Source organism: Pantherophis guttatus, chromosome 7 (genome assembly GCF_059756535.1).
Source record: "Pantherophis guttatus breed Tessera chromosome 7, ASM5975653v1, whole genome shotgun sequence".
NCBI classification, from domain to species: domain Eukaryota; kingdom Metazoa; phylum Chordata; class Lepidosauria; order Squamata; family Colubridae; genus Pantherophis; species Pantherophis guttatus.
This window is the reverse complement of record NC_142069.1, coordinates 34,170,030-34,190,363: the sequence shown is the minus strand read 5'-3', so window position 1 is coordinate 34,190,363 and position 20,334 is coordinate 34,170,030. Positions and strand designations below refer to the sequence as shown.

Below are 20,334 nucleotides of genomic sequence, written 5' to 3'. Positions count from 1 at the left end.
CCCTTGGGCCCATACTATGGGAATGGTGTGGAAGGAGGTGCTATATTGAATGTACAGATGAAATCTGTTGATGTTTTACCAAACCAAAAATGTTTTGATGTTTTACCAAACTTGAATAACATGTTTATACTGAATTTACTGAAGTTACAAAACAGACCTGTTAAAGTTGTGAAGAATTTTGTGAGAAGGGACAAGAAAGTAAAAATGAGAAGAAATCAAATTCCAGGACTTTATTTGATAGGATTAAGGACTAACATTATTAAAGGTACAAAGAAAGAATATAAAGTTGGTTTATTTGGTTAAGATTAAAATAGATATGTTATCTCTGGAAAGCCTTAATAGACTTTTGCTGAGTAAGACTGAATGACAAGGCATTTAAGGATTTGTTTATCGATAAGAAATGGGTTATGAGAAGAACTCTTCTTCTGATAAATACTCAACATGTGTATTTAAAATTCATTACTTTGAAAATCAAAGTGTATTTTGTGATTTAATGCTTGCAAATTAGAAATACCATATCTGGCCTGAACAATTTTAGACAATAAGAGCAGCAAAGAAGTCTATCTCCTTGCTGCAATTTGTTTGTAGTCCAGACCTTTGCAGTCCAATAATAGGATGACAACCATCAGATGATTCTATTCTAAGCCAGTCCATGGCTTCAGGGATGAAGTGATCAATAAGGAACATTTTTAAAAAATTATTTACATCATACTTTTAAGGGAGACAATTTTTTTCCAAAGTGGATACAGGAACTGCCCGCCCCCCACAGCAGTAATTAATGAAATACATGTTTAAGATACCCTTACTTTGTCCCTCGGTTAGGAATACAATGGTGAGAATTTACTTCTAGGATGTCAGATCATACTCTGGCCCCAATAGGAGCTTTTTTACTGCCTCCTTAATAGTCCCCAAAATTGAGATTGAGATATTCAGATGTCCAAATGTCCTTAAGTGGTTATGTTGGAGAATGGACAAGGTGAGTTTCAGATTCTCAGTTCTATAACCTTCCTTCACAACCGCCTATATCATAGAAATGTAGGCCGTCTTAAGAGCTCATCTATCTTTATTTTTATTTATTTATTTATTTATGTTTTGGTACAGCCTGATTCCAGAGTGACTCTAGATTGTTCACAATACAAAAAGCAAACTACAAATATAACAAATTAAATAAGAATATAGTACAGGATTGTAATAATTTATAAATTATTCTCCACTTTTACTTCCACAGAAGAGAAAAAGTAAGCAAAAAAGAGCCAGACACCTGAAAAAAGATATAGAGATGCATTTCCACTTTTCTAAGATTTGGGATTATTGAAAATCTCTCATACCAGAGTACTTAGCTTCAGTTTTAAAATTGCTCAGGCTATGTTATCAGTTTTGAATTTATCCACATCCTCTTTCAAAATGGGTCAAGTCCTGACACAATGTCATACCCACCACAAACACATTATTAATTTTTGCTGCTGAATGGCACTCATATGTCAACTTTTCCTTCTAGAAAACTCTAATTGCTCCAGAATAGCAAGGGCCAAGAACCTCAAGGAAATATGTCATAATTTCCCTGTCCATTTTTTAATATAAGATATGCACAATAGTGTAGTTCCACAATAGAAAACAAATGCCAACAATCCCCAGTCAGTAATCAACAGTAATAACAAGCAATGGTCATTGCTCCATTACTCAGCTTACTCAAAGCACTATTGCAACACTGAATTTTAATAATTGAATGCAGGGTGTATATAGTGACTGTAGCTTCTGAACAAAAGCAAATTTAGAAAATTGGCTTTCTTTCATGGGGATTGAGAAATTCTAGATTCTTCAGCCACTTTGTGATAAATTAGTAAAATATCAGTTTTAACAAAGTTGTTATGAACGAAAACCTTGAATGTGATTCTTGGTATGCTACTGTCCATCTTAGCTATTTGCAATCATTTTCTCCACTGTTTTTGTCCTCTAACTGGCAAAGTGTATGAACACATTAATATAACAAAGGACTGAGCTTTTCAAATTTAAACATATTAGTTTTGCTTCCATAAATTCCGACCCCTTAAGAATGAGCAATTCTGTCAGTTGTCTTTTGCTCTATTTTTAATCAAGTTTTTTTTTCTATGCAACTTACAAAAAATACAAATATTCTAGTAAACTATCTTTTAAAATGCTAAATGAAATTCCTTGCTATCCATCTGTATAAACCAGTTCAGCAAGTGTAGCTATATATTAAACATAAAAAGATAATAATTTTATCTGTCAACCATTTGGTGAGGAACAATAGAAAAAAGCAGTGGTACCTCATTGAGTAGCAGAAATATTCGAATGAACAGAGATTCAAATCTGGGTCTTCAAAAATAAAGTGTACTTTTAAGGGACTTCAAGATTTTTAAAAGTGCCATTGTTAAGATTTTTGATTTATTTAGTTGATGCTCCCAATTGTCATAGCAATTTACTACAGGTAATCCTCAACTTACAACTGTTCATTTAGTGACTGAAGTTACGACGACACTGAAAAATGCGATTTATGACCTGTCCTCGCACTTTTTTAAAAAAAAATTGATTTATATGCCGCTCTTCTCCGGAGACCCAGGGCAGCTTACAATGCGTTAAGCAATAGCCTTCATACTTTTGTATATGTATACAAAGTCAGCACTTACAGCCATCGTAGCAACTCCACAGTCAAAAATTGGACTTTTGGCAACCAGCATATATTTTCAATGGTTACAGTATTCTGGGGTCACATGATCACTATTTGTGACTTTTCCCAGCTGACTTCCAACAAAGCAGGGTCAATGGGGAATCCAGATTTGCTTAGTTAACTACTGTGATACCATGGCAAAAAGGTCATAAAATCAGGTGAGACTCACTTAACAACCACATTGCTTAACAATGAAAATTCTGATCCCAGTTCTGGTTGTAAGTCGAGGACTATCTTATATATTAGAGATACTAAACCAAATCCATTCTTGATTTAGTCATCCCTTATTGTCTTATTGCTGTTGTTTCTCATACAACTTTGTGCCTGGCTTCCATATTTGGGCAGCATTTTGATTCCCCAAAGGAACTCTCTTGCTCCCCAACTCCATTCCACCTCCTTGGACTTCTGGAAATTTGTGGCATCTTTATTTTGCGTCTGAGCTTTTTTTGTTGTGGGAATGAGTAGCCCTTAGATATTTTGAGGAGCACTGACTTCTTTACTTTTTCTTTCACTGTCTTTTTATACCACTTCCACCAACTTCTGTGTTCCTTCTTCTGAAGTGAAATATAATGGTTAACTTTTGTAAGTTTGCTATTCATATATAAATTAAATCTAACCACGCTATGCCTCTCATCAGTTCAAACAGCCACCAAATTTTCCATTTGGTGCTGCCTGATCCAGTTCTGGGTTATTTCCATTATAGCAGGGGTCAGCACTGGATGCGGCCCACCATCTGAAATCATCTGGCCCTTGGACCCAAATAGAAATATGTTCACCAAGCCAGCAAGCCAGAGAGTGAGGACACTTTCTAACTACTCAAGCAGCCATTTTAGCTTAGGCTTCATCTGTCACTTCAGGATAAGTGGAGCAACAGGATCCTGAAATGGTAGCAGCAGCCAGGCCTGAAGTGGTATGTTTATTTAGGATTTATTTCAGTTTTATGTTATTTCTAATCACTTTTATCTAGTTCATCCAGTTTGACAGAAGGGATTGACTATTATTGTATGATTCTCTTTCAGATATGTGTTTCCTTCATCCTTTGTGATCAACTGAGCTTGATCACCCACAAGGATTTGGCAGATTTGATTATCAGCTACAGCTGTCTGCTTCTGGCCTGCTTCTGCCATATCTCCACTTGACAATCAAAAATGTCCTCTCACATATTTCCTAGGCCAGACACAGGCAATCTGTGCTGTCTGGATTATCTGGCTTTCAGCTCCTATCAGTTCAGGAAAGTGTCCATCATGAGAGATCTTCAGCCCCAAAGAAGATGGTAGAATACATCGTTAGCCCCTTAAAAAAAAGAAAGAAAAAGGAATTATCATTACAGAACAGAACAGAACAGAACAGAACAGAAAGGAACACCTCAGAGACTTTATTGATTCAGATTCTACTCATTCCCTGCTTTCCAAGATGCAAATATTATGTATAATACATGTATGTATATATGTGTGTGTGTATCCATATACAGTATGTATATATGTGTATATATACCTCTATGTGTGGAGAAAGAGAAGACTGCATGCAGACAGTATATCTGATTGTAGTCTTCCCTTGTATAGGGGCTGGTATGCCTTTGGGGTCAGAGACCTGTAGGCCACACCAAACATCCTGCCATATATGATAGCCCTGAAAGCCTTAGTGAGGGTATTTCTCATGGAAACATTCTGTGGGCCTGCAAACGTTCTGGGGGCCTTGTTTAATGCAAAAGGTGTGTAATTAAAGTTCTCCTCTGGGAACATTTAGTTAGGCATTGATTATTCTACACAGCTTTGCCTAAAACCCTCCCCCCCTCCCAATTTTCTTTCAGCAATTTGGAGCTATTCCCATTTGAGTTAACTCCTAGGCCACCTCATGTGAGGAGAATTCTCATTCTTTATTTGTTATTTGTAAACCACTAACTGTAACAATTCTGTACCTTCACTTTTTCTTTCTTAAAAATACTGTACTAGGCTGTATCAGTTCATTTGTTCTTGGGTTTTATTTTTTAAAAAATCTGATTATTGTAATGCATTGGATGAGAATTGTAGATTCTTTGCAGACTTGTGAATTGCTCACTGTGGCTAAGTCAGCATGACTGAAGAACATGGGCTGTGAGATGTATGTGAATAGGTAGTAGTTATGAATCCCTCTCTTCAAAGATTCAGACAATGTCTGTTGGTGCTTTGGTTTGTCTGTTTCAGTCCCGTGTGGCAGTGGTTGTCTATGGACTCCATTAACACGGGGCAATAGAACCACTTGAATTGCAGTTCTGAAGCTCCACAAAGCAAAAAAGAAGACAACCATAGCTTTCTTTCTTTTTGTTCGTCTCATACTCCTAGATGCTCTGTATTGGATGCAAAAACTAAAGTAATATCCCATCATCACCACTTTTAATTATAATTAGGGAAAATGAGATCTTATTAGAAAGAAAACTCTCCTCATATTAACAACTCTGATGCTTCTGTAGAATGTCAAATGGGCACAACATGTAGTGAAAAAACAGAAAGTAGGTGTTAGCATTTCCCTCTTTCTGCGGTGAATAGGAGAGAATGGATTTTCGTTGCTCCATTGAGTGGCGTTGTTTGCAATTGGTTGATTGGAGGGGGCTCTGATTGGCTTGTTATGTTCCCTGCTTGTTCCCAGGGTTCCAAGAATGGCAGGAGTAAAAATCACATACTGTAGCTGGGTTGAAACAGAGGTATTGGGGAGTGGAAACAGTGCCACATAGAAGTGTCTGAAATTGATCCAAAATATGTGTACTCATTGATCATAGCACATCTGACTTTTACCCAAATTTCTGGTTTTTTGGTCAGACCTTAACAGCTAGCCCTCCTTTTCTGAAATTCTGAATTTTAAATTGCTTTTGCAAATATCCCCCAGCTTTTTCCTATACTGCAGTAAATGCCCAGGCCATTTTCTTTGATTCTAATAAACTGAATTGTAGTGACTCAATGGTAGATGGGGGAAAAAGTTCTTTCTGTGCTGAGCCATCTGTTTTTATTTTTACATCTCTATTCTTTTACTATTATCTGAAAACACACGAGGACAAGATATAGAAGCAATTTTACTGAAGAAGACTAGTTCACAAATAAAATGTCTCGTTACTCAGGTACTGCTGATTAATAGCTCAGATATCCTGCTTCTTACAACACCACACCTTCTGATTGTAACGTTGCTGATTGTTCTGCTAAGTGAGCTGGGGAAAATGGAGAGTGGATGAATGGACAACACAGTCAATAACCACAAGCTTTGGATGTGAAGTGATTAGGAATGTAGGACACAGGCTGTTTTAAAACTATGTAGGACTTGCATGTTTGAAATTTTCACTCTAAGAAGAGTGAAGAGAAAAGTAAGATGATGATGATGATGATGATTGATGATGATGATTGATGATGGTGGCAGTGATATTATTAGAACTAGGCTGCAAAAATACAGAAAACCACATGATTGCAGGAGACAGATACAAAAGGTTTCACTGTTATTACCAGTGGATTTCTGGATTTTTACAACATAGATCTGATACAAAATCATGAAAAATCATGAGCTCAATTCAGAAAAAATTAAGGTGTGTATTTAGTATCTAAAAGTCTTTGGGGGACTGCTGGAATTGGCAAAAAGTAAAGAAAATGAGTTGGCTTTTCTTTGTGAGATAGAAAAGATAAACCAAAACAATATGACATGCGTCAACATTGAACAGGTTTACTCAGAATTAAATTTCTCAGACCCCAACAAAACCTGCATATGATGACTTTTAGCATCGCATTTTAGCATTTTATTCAGAAATGTGCTATAAACCTGTTATACTGCAATATGTAAAAAGGATGGAAGATTGGCATCACATAAGGGGTGAGTGATCAGGACAGGTTGCTGAATTCAGAAAGACAATTTTTATAAAATGATGTATCATTGATATTTGTCACCAGAAAAATTGTCTAAAATATATACTGTAAAAGTATTTACATTTATGCTGGGAATGTGAACAAGAGGAGACTTTTTATCATGCTTGCTAGATGAGTAAAAAAGCTAAAAATATTGGATTCAAATACATATATTAATTCATAATATTTTAAAGGTAAATTAAATGCAATTAAAGCCAGGCATCCTTCTTTGGGACTGATTGACAAAAAGTTAGAAAAAACTCACAGTACTTTGTTTTTATATATGATAAGAACAGTGAAATTCTTCTATGCACAATGGTAGAAAGATTTGGACATTACACACAATGGAAGAGTGGATGGTGAAGATGATGGAGCTTGCTGAGATGGCGAAATTGACAGCTTTGATTAGAGAAAAGACACTGATTAATTTTAATGCTGATTAGAACCACCTCTTGGATTCTTTTGCATAAAACAGAAAAAATGAAATTATGATACTGTATATCAGTTTGATGTTTAAGGGGAAAAAAGTAAATAATAGAAAAATTGAAAGTTGTATCACAACCTTGGAGTAAGAGATCAGTTTAAAGTTATAACAGTTATACAATAAAAGAAAATTGGACATCATTTCCTTATGTTTCTTTTCTTTTCTCTTCCTTTTCTTTCACCGCTTTTGGCTTTGTTTGCTCTTTCTTTTTCTGTCATCTTAATTATTAATTCTTGCTAGTTTCTTTCTTTCTTATTTAAAATATAATAAAGTTATAAAACAGGGACAGGTTGCATATTTCAGGAAATGAGGCATTCCTGGGTGAGGATTAATTATTGTAATCAGGAGAATGGAAAAACTTATAAAGAAAAGACTATTGTCTATTGGCAGAATGAACTTGAACATATGGCCTTTCAAAATTTTCCTGCCCCTATTTCAAGAAACTCTATAATTGGAACAATTTGGCTATCCTAAGGGTTGATTCTTTAATCCACTAACAATGCTTTACTGTTATTGAATTACAGATTCACACATAGAATTTATTCTTACTCTGCTCATAGAAACCAAATAACCAGGTCCTGTAAAAATATTGGATAATTCAGCATATTATAAGTATGAGATCAGAATGCAATTCTCTCATAAAGAGAGACTGATTATTACAAATAACATTACCCATCATAGAACATGAATGGTAGCATAGAAAATAGTTTTATAATTTAAATAATTTTCTGATAATTTGAGGAAAACATTGAAGAAATTATTTATTATAGTTAAGAAAATACGAGGACGTTTTAATGAGATTATTTTATTTTGTGAAAAAGAAATGTCCCCTTAAATTTCTGCTTTATTTATTTTGAATGTGGACTATATTTCACAACTCTTTTATTGCCATGTTGTACAAAGTGAAGAATTAATCACAGTGCACTGGATCATTTAGATCATGTCTTTCTTGCACCTAACTATGATACAAACATGGCCTGGCAATATATTTTCTGCCTACTATATCTGTGTAATATTCTCTTCAACTTAAAGACCCTGGCCTATGAGTGAGAGAGGTCTAAGTTCATCTTTGCTGACTGGTAGTAAGGGTAGTATTTTCTCCTTTGTTCCAAGGCAGCCCCAAGAACTTAAAAACGGTTACCTTGGACAGAAAGTAATTAGTGATTACAATGACTTGAAACAAACAAACAAAAAAAAGCAAGATAGGGATCAGCAAAGGACACAGCATATTTCATATTTCAGTAGTTTTCTGCTAACTGAAATATTGGTGAATCTGGTCATGGGGGAAAGACCCTTAGCCTTTTCCTGAGCATGTAAGAAAAAAATTAATATTCAAATAAGTCTTCCAAATGTTAAATTAATATATTTATATGCCCAGAATGCTAATGCTTATATTTTCAGGATATGCAATATAATAGGACTAACACATTAGCAGTAATTATATTATCAAATGCTAGGACAGTCACAAATCAGATTTGTCAGTTTAGAACCAGTAATGTCAACAAGGTTAAACAAACACCTTGACATCCTGATAACATTTTGAGATAACTTGATTTTAATGATAGTTGCTGGATTGTAACTAAGAAAAGCAGACAACAAAGGGAACAATATTGCCTGCAGTGCGATATCTCAGTAGAGATGTCTGTTTACATTCTGTCTCTTATGTTAGATGGTCTTTAATCAGTTGGTTGCTTTCCAGCTTGTATACCTTGTTTACAAAGCTGCTTTTTATCATGTCAGGTCAAAGATTGATCTGTCTTCATACATTTGTCTTAAAAAAAGATATCAGTTAAAAGATATCAGTTTTGTGAGGATTCATGCAAGACTTTTCCCCTGTTCTACCTGAAAGTATCTGGGACTGAATTATCCATCCATCCATCCAGCCACCCATCTATCCGTTTATATTATCAAAATAATTTGGTTCTCTTTCATATATAAAACAAATGCTGCATAATTGTGTTAATAATGATGAGTCTATAGCAAGTTGTTGCTTGGCATGTCAAAGCTTTCTTGGACCCAAGATCAGTCAGAAGACCCTCATAAAACCATTTTAGTAACCCTAGCTACTTGTTCTAAGCTACTTGCTACTTCCCTTCCTTTTCAACCTGCCTCTGCTTCGTCTTTGCTGATTTCCTTCTCCACTGAGTGAGGAGGAATGCTGCGCTGGGTGATCAGTAGAGGCTATAGCCAATTACATACCATCTAATATACAATGTATTCTTTAGCCTAGTACCAGCTACTCACTCCCTTAACCTTCAGAACAAATGAGGTCTTTGAAAAAATGAGGGGCTGAATGTTCACTATTCCAGTATCCTCCCACACACAGTAGGTTGCTAGGAAAACTGAAGTCCTTATAGCTATAGTCACAATTAAGTGGCTGGCACAATGCTCGATAAGCATAACCGGTCCAGGAAATCTTTGTGTGTCAGGGGAAGCTTCTGGACACTGTGATCCTGGTGGAGCCAGGGGAAAGCAAATGAAGTCATATCATGCTCAATTTCCCATTTTCAGGTTGTCTTATATCCAGTAATTGCCTAAGGGTTTGGAAAAACCTCTGAGGATTGAACAGATTGGCACTCTGCATCTAAGAGCCATGGGTTAGATTTGCAACTCATCCCAAATTTATTTTAAGCTTCCTCTCTTCTTCCGATTCAGATCAGAATAGGCTTTGGCAAACAAAGCTATGTATCACAGAACACAGTACATAGTTTAATTTAAAAGCAAATGTCCTCAATTCTTTGTGACATCCTCACAGGTACAACCAGTTCCAAATCCCATGAATGCCATCATAACTTTATTTGATGGCTGCAATGATAGGTTGGGGCTGAAGCAAAACCTCTAGCAAATTGGATGGTAATTTACTTATTTATTTATAATTTATTTACTTATTTGTTTATATTTTAAAAAAATTCTATCCCACTCAAATCTAACAATCCTGAGTATTTAACATTTAAAAGCAGAAATAGAAATCTAAATAAACTCCAAAAGATGGTGTCATCCAGAGGGAACAAAAGTCTTCTCGATCCTCCATCTATGAAGAAAACAATAAACCAAAGATACCTTAATCACAGTTATTGAAGGCCTGGAGGAAAAGCCATGTTTTTAATGCTCTTGTAATGGTTGCTAAGGTTGGGACCATGCAAATCTCTGCAAGGCTGCCATTTCAGAAGACAGGTACTTGTCAGAGAAGACTGTTAGATGATACTGCTTTATTGAAAGGACCAGGAAAGAGACAACTCTGCCAGATCTTACTGGGCAGACATAAGCCAATGGTCCCTCAAATAATTCAGACCTACAGTATGCCATTTGGGGTTTTAAAGGGAACAACCAGTACCTTGAATTAATCTAGAAGTCAATTGGTAATCAGTGCTGACTGGGTATGATATGGCTCATCCATCATTGCTCATGCTGCCCCATTGTGTACATCTGTAGCTTTCAAATGGTTTTTTAGGGCAGTCCTGTGAGGAACAGGTTGCAATAATCCATTGCAGTTCTGACTGATATTCTTAGAGGTCTTGATTTGGAGGAAGCTGTATTGTAAGACTATCTCCTCCTGCTCATACAGTCCTTTTTATGCACTGCAGTTGCTCAAAAGGATCTTATTTATAAACTTTCAGTATACGTCTTACAATGGGGAATTGAAACCAAGCATTTCCAAGCAATTGAAAGATCTAGTGTTGTCTTTAGCAAAAACACCTTGCAGATGCAACTAGATTCCAGTTTAAAGAAGGAAATGTGTTCTCCCAATTTTGTAAATAGAACTGTCTGAAGATTGAAAGTTGCTTCACTAATTTTTTCAATATAATATTGCCAATATAACTCCCCAGTGAGCAACTGAAGCAGACTATTATTACAAATAAATCTAAATATTATTATTCATGAAGGATAAAGTATCATCACTTTATGTGGGTTTCCATCCTTTTTTTTTGTGCAAGTGTCAGTGTCTGATATTAAGAGCTAAGAAGATGCCATCTGGTTTCATTTTAGAGGTAGATGATGGGATACAATTATTCATTTAGACACCACTTGACATTACATTTCTGTCCATCTTCTGGATAGGGAGATGAGGAACTGCTATTTTGGAGCTTTTAAATCCTGTTATTTCAGGACTCTGAGGGAAGTTAAAATGGAAGCTGCAGTTGCAGGGGAACCTGGTAGGTGGCGAGACAGGACACACAGAATCCAAACCTCAAACTAGAATTCTTAATGCTCCTATGAATTCAGGCTTTTTCAAAATACGTGCAGGGGTATCTGCTTCTACATTAAAAAATTGGGAAAAGTGATTTTCAAAACTCATAAAATTTATATACAGTACTTGCCAACAAATCCCTCCTATTTAAGAATATGATGGAATCTCTGATAGCACTATAGAAAAGTATTTACTAAATTGAATTCATATTGTAATAGAGCATGGCACTTAATAATGTTTTCTCAAGAGAGAGGAGCTCAAGGTAACACCTGTTTGTAGTTCCTTTCATACTGTACATAGCTTTTCTCTTCCAGTTGTACTAATGTCTCAACAATTAGAAAAATGAAACAATTCCAATTTTGGAGTGTTTTTTTTTTACTGACATCTTTATGCATCTGGATGTCTTTCACATACATTGGCTTTCACTGCAGCAACCTGGTAACTCTCATCCTCAGGTCAAAGTATCTGCAAAGATATCAGTTTGGGAGGGCTATTTCATGTCATGTCATAGCAGCAGCAGCAACAACAACCCACTCACCCATTATTTTTTTCCTTATTGAAATGTTGGTCACAATATTTGCTGACCTGCAATTCCTAGTAAGTTCTTGCTTCAAGACATGCAGAAATCCCAGAAAAGACTACATAAGAATTGCACACTGTGTCAGTTCGGTAACTGCTGAACAAATGTTGCACAATTGAGGGGAAAGTCCACATCTTTTGCTGAAGCCAAGAGGTAACCAGTTTTCTTTTGTTCACAATTTGGTCCTTGTGCTTTGACAAATCACTTATTCACCTTTCTTCAACAAGAACTCTAAAAATCTGTCCAGGTTTAACTGGATTTGCTATTACTCTGAGAAACCAACACCAGTCTAGATTGACTAGATTTCTGCTAGTTACTTCACAGATCTCAAAGGAACATGAACTACCAATTTATTTCTCTTTCTATTTGCACTAGATTTTTTTCAAAAAAATCTCTGCACTAAAAGATCTCTATATTAATGTGACTCAGGCTTAATTGTAACACTTCAGTTCTTGAATAAAATAGTCATTGAGAACAGTAAATTTTGTATGTGACTGGCAAGCTCTAAAACTTTGATTAGCCTAAAATAGCACCAGTTGGGATTGACCTGGCTTGATTATTGATTGTCATCTACAAAAAGATAAGCATAACCTACTTGTAACCATATGGCAAGTTTCTTCAGTGGAAAAAATTGGCAAGTGATAAGGATAATTTTAACATACTGAACTCAAGCAAATCCTGGGAGTGAAAAAATATTTCCTGTAATATAGGAACTTGCTGGTTGGGCAAATGTTGGCTGCTATAACAAAGAAACAATTAAAATCCAATGCAGAAGAATATTAACAAAGAATTGCATTGTTTTGTTGGCATTATAACAGCAAATGCAGATGAGATAAAAGAGAGCTTTGGCCACAATCATGAAAGTATTTGCTATTTAAAATAGCTGCAAAAATAGCAGATACAGTTACTTAGTTACTTACCCATTACTTGCTTATCCATTGTTTTAAAAATACTGTTGCTCATGTTTTCAGATTATATTCCCAGAATTCCAAGTTAACATAGACTGATTAAAAAGGCTGGAGTAAAAACTAATAAGTATAAATCTAATTCTAGTTACTGTATACTAATAGTAAATAAGGTCTTTGCTGTTGTTATTATTAAATCACCTAGTTTGTCCTTATTTTTAACTTTTTCAGGATGACCCACAAACTCCATCCATCTCCATCTCATCTTCCACATTCATTCCCATACATGTAACAAGTCACATAATCACCATTCAAGTCACATATGCACATACACACACAGTCACTCATTGCCCCCTCCCTTTCTCAGACTAAGAGGTTTTACTAAGCATGGGGGGCGGGGTGATGGCATTTGACCAAGAAAACCATTTTAACACTTGGCCCACTCTTCCTCCTTCCCACTATGAAGTTGTACCCCCAAATGGTGAACAAAAATTTGAGGGAAAGAGAAGAGAAAGAAGTTCACTCAAGTGATCTAAGAATATGCTGTAATAGCAATAGCACTTAGAGTTATATACCACTTCACAGTGTTTTTCAGCCCTCTCTAAGTGGTTTACAGAGTCAGCATATTGCTCCCAACAATCTGGGTCCTCATATTATCGACATAAAAAAGATGGAAGGCTGAGTCAGCCTTGAGCTGGTAATGCTTAAGATGTTTGACTGGTGGTGGGGAGATCCAGGTTTTAGTCCATCTACAACTACAAACTCACTGGATGACTTTGGGCCACTATTTCTCTTTCAGCCCAGACTACCCCATAGAACTGTTGTTGCCAGGAAATTGAGAAGTGTGAGTGATATATATGCTACCTTTAGTTCTGAACAGAAGGCATGCTATACATTTAATAAACAATGGATTCTTGCAATTCCATTGAAATATTGTCTCTAAGACTTGTATCAGAAACCCAGCACATTTTTTTTCTGGATAAAAGAGATAGATATTTTATCTTTAATATCACCATTGGTTGACTGAGATATAATCCTTTGGACTTCTACCCACATAACTTGGTTTCATTTCCTTTAGTGAATGGAACTGTTGTTCTGATAGTCCCTCAATCAAAGGCAGCCAATTTGTTTCTGATTTTTCTTAATAATGTGCAATAGATTGGTGCAGGGACAAATAGATGAAAGCTTGTGAGTCAGAGGTGGTTTCAACATTAATTTTATCTGGGTCTTTATGATTAGAGAACAAAGGAGCATTACCTCACTTTCTTGTAAAAGAAAGAGAAGGAGAGACAGAGAAAAAGATGCTTTCAAGCTGAATAGCTGGGTAATGTATATTAAATATGATGACTCTTTGGTTTGTGTATACCATTGTTCTTAACTTGGTGCTTCCAGATTGTTCATAGTATCTCATTTAGCACAGCCATTGGTCCTGCTGCTTAGAAATAATGGGACTGAAGTGCAGGTTGAGAAAGTGTGTGCAATGCTCCAGTTATGCCTGAGGCCTCTTCTACTGCTTGCTATTCTTCCTTCCCAGAAGGCCATGATCGCTATCTGCCCTCTGGAAAGTGTCTCTAAAGACAGAGTGAGAAAAAAAGATAACCACTATCAAAACCCATTAAGCTAGTTTCTCTTCCCTTTAAAAATTATCCTGCTGGAAGAGCCCTAGAAATGTGTTTTAAATAATATATAATGTATTAAGAATTGTAAACTGCTTTATTTCGCTGAAAGGCAGGATATAAATAATTGTAATAAACTTTTTCAGTTGCAGCAGACTTGTGTCTTCCGTGTTACTTTCTGAGAGCTCAGATAGGCCTAAGTACATGTAAGCTGGCTAAAAGTCTATGGAGATTCTCAGTTATCCAGGTCATAGTAGTCCCAAAGGTAAACTGGCTATATTGAACTAGATTATGGGTGTTTGGTTCTCAAAGTAGAGGGAGAGAACCAGTGGTGGGATTCAGCCAGCTCGCACCTATTAAGGAGAACCAGTTGTTAACTTTCTAAGCAGTTCAGAAAACCGGTTGTTGGAAGAAATCTTATTTTGTTTTTTTCCACTTTGCAGAGCTAATTCTGTAAGGAAGGCATTCTGGTGTTGTTTCTAGCCTAATCTTTATTGCCTTGTTTCCAGAAACTGCCTCTCTGGTTAACCCTTATTACATTGTAACAACTAAGGCGAAGCGCCCATCAACTTGAGTGACGTTGAGTTGGCCATGCCCACATGGTCACATGACCACCGAGCAACGCCTACCTAGCTGGTCATTAGGGCAGAGAACCGGTTGTTAAATTATTTGAATCCCACCACTGGAGAGAACTACAGAAGATCTTCCCGGAAATCTTCACTGGGTTTAAATTTCTTTTGATTCCACCAATTTGTGAAGCTATTAGAAGAGATAATGTGAACAAATATTGCAATATTTTCTCTGCCTTTCCAACTTTCCTTAGTCCTCTAATATTTTCAGCTATTGCACTCTGTATTTTGAAATGAACAGAGAAGAAAACAAAGATAAAAAAAATCCTTGGATGAGAAATAATCTTAACTGGCAGGCCCAATCAGAATGCCACAAAAGAGTTGTTTCTGTATTGCACAACTATGGATTTGATTTTATTTTCCTCATAGCCTTGTGGTAATGCTCCTTTCATTTTAATGCTTCTTGGTAGTGTGGTGAAAGTGGGCTTTCCATAATGTTGTACTCATTTTCTGAGTATCTCAGCATTATTTTACAGTTTAAAATCTGTTTTATGTTCAAAACTAGTACACATTGTTAGAAAGAAAAAATAAATAATAAAGTATAATAAAATTTCAATAAATTAAAAAATATTCAATAAATCATAACTAAACATTGGGAAGAGAAGTATTGTTATTCACATACCAAGCCTGCCATACTGTTGTATCAGGTAAAACCTGTTTCAATTTTCTTTTCAGGGTGGCATCCCAAACCAAACACATTTGCACTCAACATATGGAAAAGACCAAGAAAAGACTCTGATTCTAAATTTTTATAATTTTTTACCCTGATATTTTGTGGTAGGTTTCTTTATTTTTGAATATAAAGTGACAGAAATAATTTGTTGTTAGAAAAGAGAAAGAATCTTTTGACTATTTACAGATTCTGTACATCACAAAGTTTTCTCATTTTATTTTATTTTTGTTGTTGTTCCTTCCTCAGCCTTCCCCTTTCTACATTTGTCCTGCATGGTGGGAGCAATGCTGTACTAGAAATCTACATATTTCACCCACCCCCCACCCTCCAAAACCATCTGCTCCCAAAACAAGTCCCAGTGAGAAACAAGAAAACTCATGGGAAAAAATAACTACTTTCTTTTTTCCAGGATCAATGTGTGTGTTTATGTATGTTTCAGTGTGTATGTTGATGTTTGTGTGTGTGTGTGTGTGTGTGCATACATATATACATACACACATTTATATATAATAGTTTTCAAATTCAAACACCAAAATCATTAAAAGAAAGGGAAAAGTAAACAATTGTCCTCCCCCCTCCAGAGTCTATAGATCCCTGCTTGTCCGAAATAAGTATTTACAGAAAAAGGAATTGGAGAGGGAGGGGGGGTGAGGAAAGGAGAATTGGGAGAAAGAAGAGGAGTGACCAGTGGGAGTGGTAGGATTGGGGCCTCAGAGAGATGAGGCGAGCCTGAGTTTGACTGCGCTTTCCTATAGAAAGACGCTACACTGGGGACGTATCACAACGGTCTCCTTCTCCTTTTTTTGTACTGTGAGGAAATTGCGTTTTCCAGCCTCTGACTCAAGTTCACACTGGGTATCTTTTATCATCAAGCTTGCAGTCAGAATGCTGCTGTGTTCTTTAATCTTACCCTCAACTAGGATACATAACAGTGCCCCCATAATATACTCCAATAGCACCAGTGGCCATGCTGAAAATAATTGAGGCCAAGGTGGCCATTTTGCAACAAAGCTGTGATGGGACACTTTCCTAGGAAAACCTTCCTCTGTCCTACTCACAATCCTCCCTACCTCACCCCCGGCCCCTGAATCCTTGCACACTTTGCTTCAGACTAAAGAGTTCAAGAGCAATTAACCAAGAAGTAAGATATTAGATTAACATCATCTCAGCCCCCATCCCCTTCCTCTTCATTTTGGCACAGGCAATGAATTTAGAATTGTCACTGACTGATCCAGAGGCTTTAAAACCTCCAAAGCAGCACCACATAAACATACAAGTATGCAGCCAGTGAGGCATCTGTAACTCTTCTATGAATTGCATTGCTCATTCTAATCTTCTATCGACAAAATGTGACTTGACATTTGCCTTATGAAAGCAACCAGGCAAAGAGATGGAATGGAGAAATGAATGGAGGAACAGGGCCAAGGCATTTCAACTGCATTCATTTTTTAGTTTTCAAGGAAAATGTATGGCGTCATGGTTAATAGCTAACATCTATAACTGACTTTCCAAAGTTCAGCAGACATCAAAATGCTATGTGCTATTTTTCCATTAAAGGAACCAGTCCCTTATGCCAAAGATTCCCAAGCATGTTGGGAGACACCAAAGTATTTAGTTTGAACATATTAGTCCCTTGATGTGAATCACTCTTTTACATTTCATTGCGATGAATTTATCCCAGCACTCAATGGTAACAATCTGTCAGGCCAGCCATATGGCTTTTAAAATATAACAGCAGGTCCTTTGATACATTTAGGAATCTCTGTCCAGAATTCAGCCCCTTCCTTTCTCACCAGTCTCCTTTATTTAAAGCATTCTACTCACCATATTAGATATTTCATATCAATAAAATGGAGGATACAATTGTGCTGATATGATAATGAGGAACTATGCATTTCACCCCACCAAGCTGAATAAGATTCTTTAAAAATTCTGTATATGACATGTATATTAAGGATTGCCAGAAGTTTTCTAATAAATTTGACTCATCGTAGTGAAAAAGGGGCTGGAAAGGGTTGCTCAAACAAAGAAAATTCTAGTAGAAAATTAGATACTAAATTTTGCATAAAATAACTAAATTCAGCTCAGGAACACTGAGTTGCACTGAACATCTATGTAGTGTCATAGACACTTTACTTCCTAATATAAGGGTATATTTGCCTGTCCTTTTATATATGTGATTGCTCAATCATTATTTCCCTATGCCATTGTATGATCCTGGAATTCTAGGAAAAATCAAAATATACTCCTAAAACTTGTGGGTGCTCATGTTGAGATATCCTATAATTTCTATGCACTCAGAAATGCTAAAATGAAAGTTGAAACTGCATTATCCATTATGGGAAAAATATAATTTATAAAAAGCTGGCTTAATTCACAATTCCTTGAAATAATATGTGATCTGATATTTTTTATCTGTCCATTTTCTATTGGACAGTTACATTATTTCTTACCAGTACTACAATATTTTATAGCATAAACTCATTTCCTCTTCATTCAATAAATATTTTTGAAGACACTGCTATTAATGCTTTGGAACATAATATCAGTATCATTACAAATTTACAGAGCAACTGAAGATGTGCAGAAAAAATATGCTGAGCATATCATATGGAAAAGTATTTCTGGTTGATAAACTAGGAAAACTTTAAAAAATATCAAAACCTTTTAAAACATCTAAGCAACTAAATTAGTTAATTTTATAGAGTTAGGTAAATTTGATACTACCAAGATTTGCAGTGAGAATGAAACCATTTGTTATAAGCCAATTCTTAGGTTAACTGTAGTTTATTGAACACATCACAAGTGGCTGAGCTCACACAGTGCTCTAAGCTATAAACCATGGTTCACAAACTATAATGGCAGAGTTATCATAGCCCCAGGCAAGTACATTATGACTTCGTGCAGTGTGTGAAATCAGCACCAACTTGGAATCAGTGATGATGTGTAAAATCAGTGATTGCATTTGATTTGAAACTAAAATGTTTTCGCTCCCCAATTCTGGATTCAAATTCAGTTAAAAAAGAAAAAAGAAAGAAAGGGGTTCAGAGTTCCTTCCAGAATTAGACAATAAAATGCAAATGAGCTCAATCTTCCTGCCCCAAAAATGCATAGGCAAGGTATAATCTGATTTTAACCACTTCAATTTCTATCTGAAACTGATAAATAAAAGCTCAGGGAAAGAATATGATGTAAAAAGTATGGATTCTATCCTGAAGATCACTTAAATGAATTTTGAGGGAAGTAAAATTAAAAATAATATATTATGCCAACAATGTCTTTGTTTTGAAACCAAAAGGCTGCATCTTTCTATATACATGATAGAAAAGATTTTTCTTAAATACCATATACAATTTAAGAGAAGCACTGCTAGCACTGAAGATGTTATTTAGATAGGTAATGAAACATCTGCACAAAACAACCAAATTCAGAGAGCATTGAGGACTCCCCAAAATATGTTTACAGAGTAACCTTCATCTCAAAGTCTACTTCAGCCATTTTATAGATATTTATTAGGTTTGAGCTAAAACAGATTTTCTTCACTAGGAATGGCACCAGTGATCTGTTCTGTTTTTTAAAACAGAGTAAAATTTCATTTTGGTTCAAGAGGCCAGACTAATTATTCTTTTCCATATAATTCTGGTAATTTGTAAAATCCAACATGGATACCCACGAGCTGAATGTTTTCTCCCTGCCCTGTTGCTTAAGACTATAATTTCCAGAAAGAAAATTCCATATGGATGCCAAAGAAGAAAGCATATGATGAAGTCACAGAAACCAGCTTTTATAAATAATGCATTTTCTTTTTCAACAGTGGGAACAAATTAAGTTCCAACACAGAATTATGTTACCCTTGGGGAAGGGTACAGACCAATTGTTTTAGAAAATCAAATGTTGGATTTTTCAATATCCCTTTCAGAAATGACCTCTGAAAACTTACATAGAGATATAGAGCTCATCCAAATCATTCAACATCAGATCTCAAAATCTGATGAGTACATTTTTAAAAATGCTATTAAATATTCAAATTGTCTGAAGACACAGACTTTTTTATTTGGACATTTCAACATATACTTTTTATTATGGCCTTTCTAACAAATGAGAACATAAAACAATGAAGATTCTCGCCTTCATGATCACTTTGGTGTAAGGAGTACTGACTTGGTTCTGAAACATACACTGAGAATTAGAGATTCAAAATCTACTGAAGTAAATAGACATAAGCATGCAAAACTATACTGAAAAATAGCCATTATCTGATTATACCATTGTTATGGCTGATAGATGAGCATTGTTCAGCTTAGCTTTCCTAATATGTTACCCTCCAAATATTCTGAACCTCAGCTCTCTGGTCAACTATAACTTGCCACAGCCAATTCATCATGGCCAACTTGCTGCAGCCAAATCTGTAAGGCTTTTGATACAGTAGTACATGGTAAACTGTTGTTGAAATTAAACTCTTATGGAATTTCTGGACCTTTGCACAAGTGGATTGCTGCTTTCCTGTCTAATAGACTGCAGAAAGTAAAAATAGGGAACTTGCTGTCTAATCCTGCATCAGTTAACAGTGGTGTTCCACAAGGCAGCGTTTTAGGCCCTATGCTTTTTTTTTGCTCTATATGAACGATTTATGTGATCAATTTAAAAGCAATTGGGTTCTTTTTCCTGATGATGTAAAATTATTCAATTCTACAGATAATTCTGTTGTT

At 35.8% G+C, this 20,334-nt stretch overlaps 1 protein-coding gene and 1 long non-coding RNA gene across 2 annotated transcripts in view; one reads left to right on the top strand and one right to left on the bottom strand.

Moving 5' to 3' along the window:
* Positions 1-215: 215 nt before the first annotated feature.
* GRIN2B (glutamate ionotropic receptor NMDA type subunit 2B) overlaps positions 216-20,334 on the bottom strand; it is a 367,937-nt gene continuing 347,818 nt past the window's right edge. Inside the window, exon 14 of the mRNA XM_034402727.3 lies at positions 216-3,982. Within this exon, the coding sequence (XP_034258618.1) occupies positions 3,932-3,982 (51 nt within the window). The 3' untranslated portion in view covers positions 216-3,931. The remainder of the gene's footprint in view (positions 3,983-20,334) is intronic.
* On the top strand, positions 3,528-5,623 carry LOC148112802 (uncharacterized). The gene is made up of 2 exons (XR_015728907.1): positions 3,528-3,599; positions 3,709-5,623. It is a non-coding gene; the product is annotated as an uncharacterized LOC148112802 (long non-coding RNA).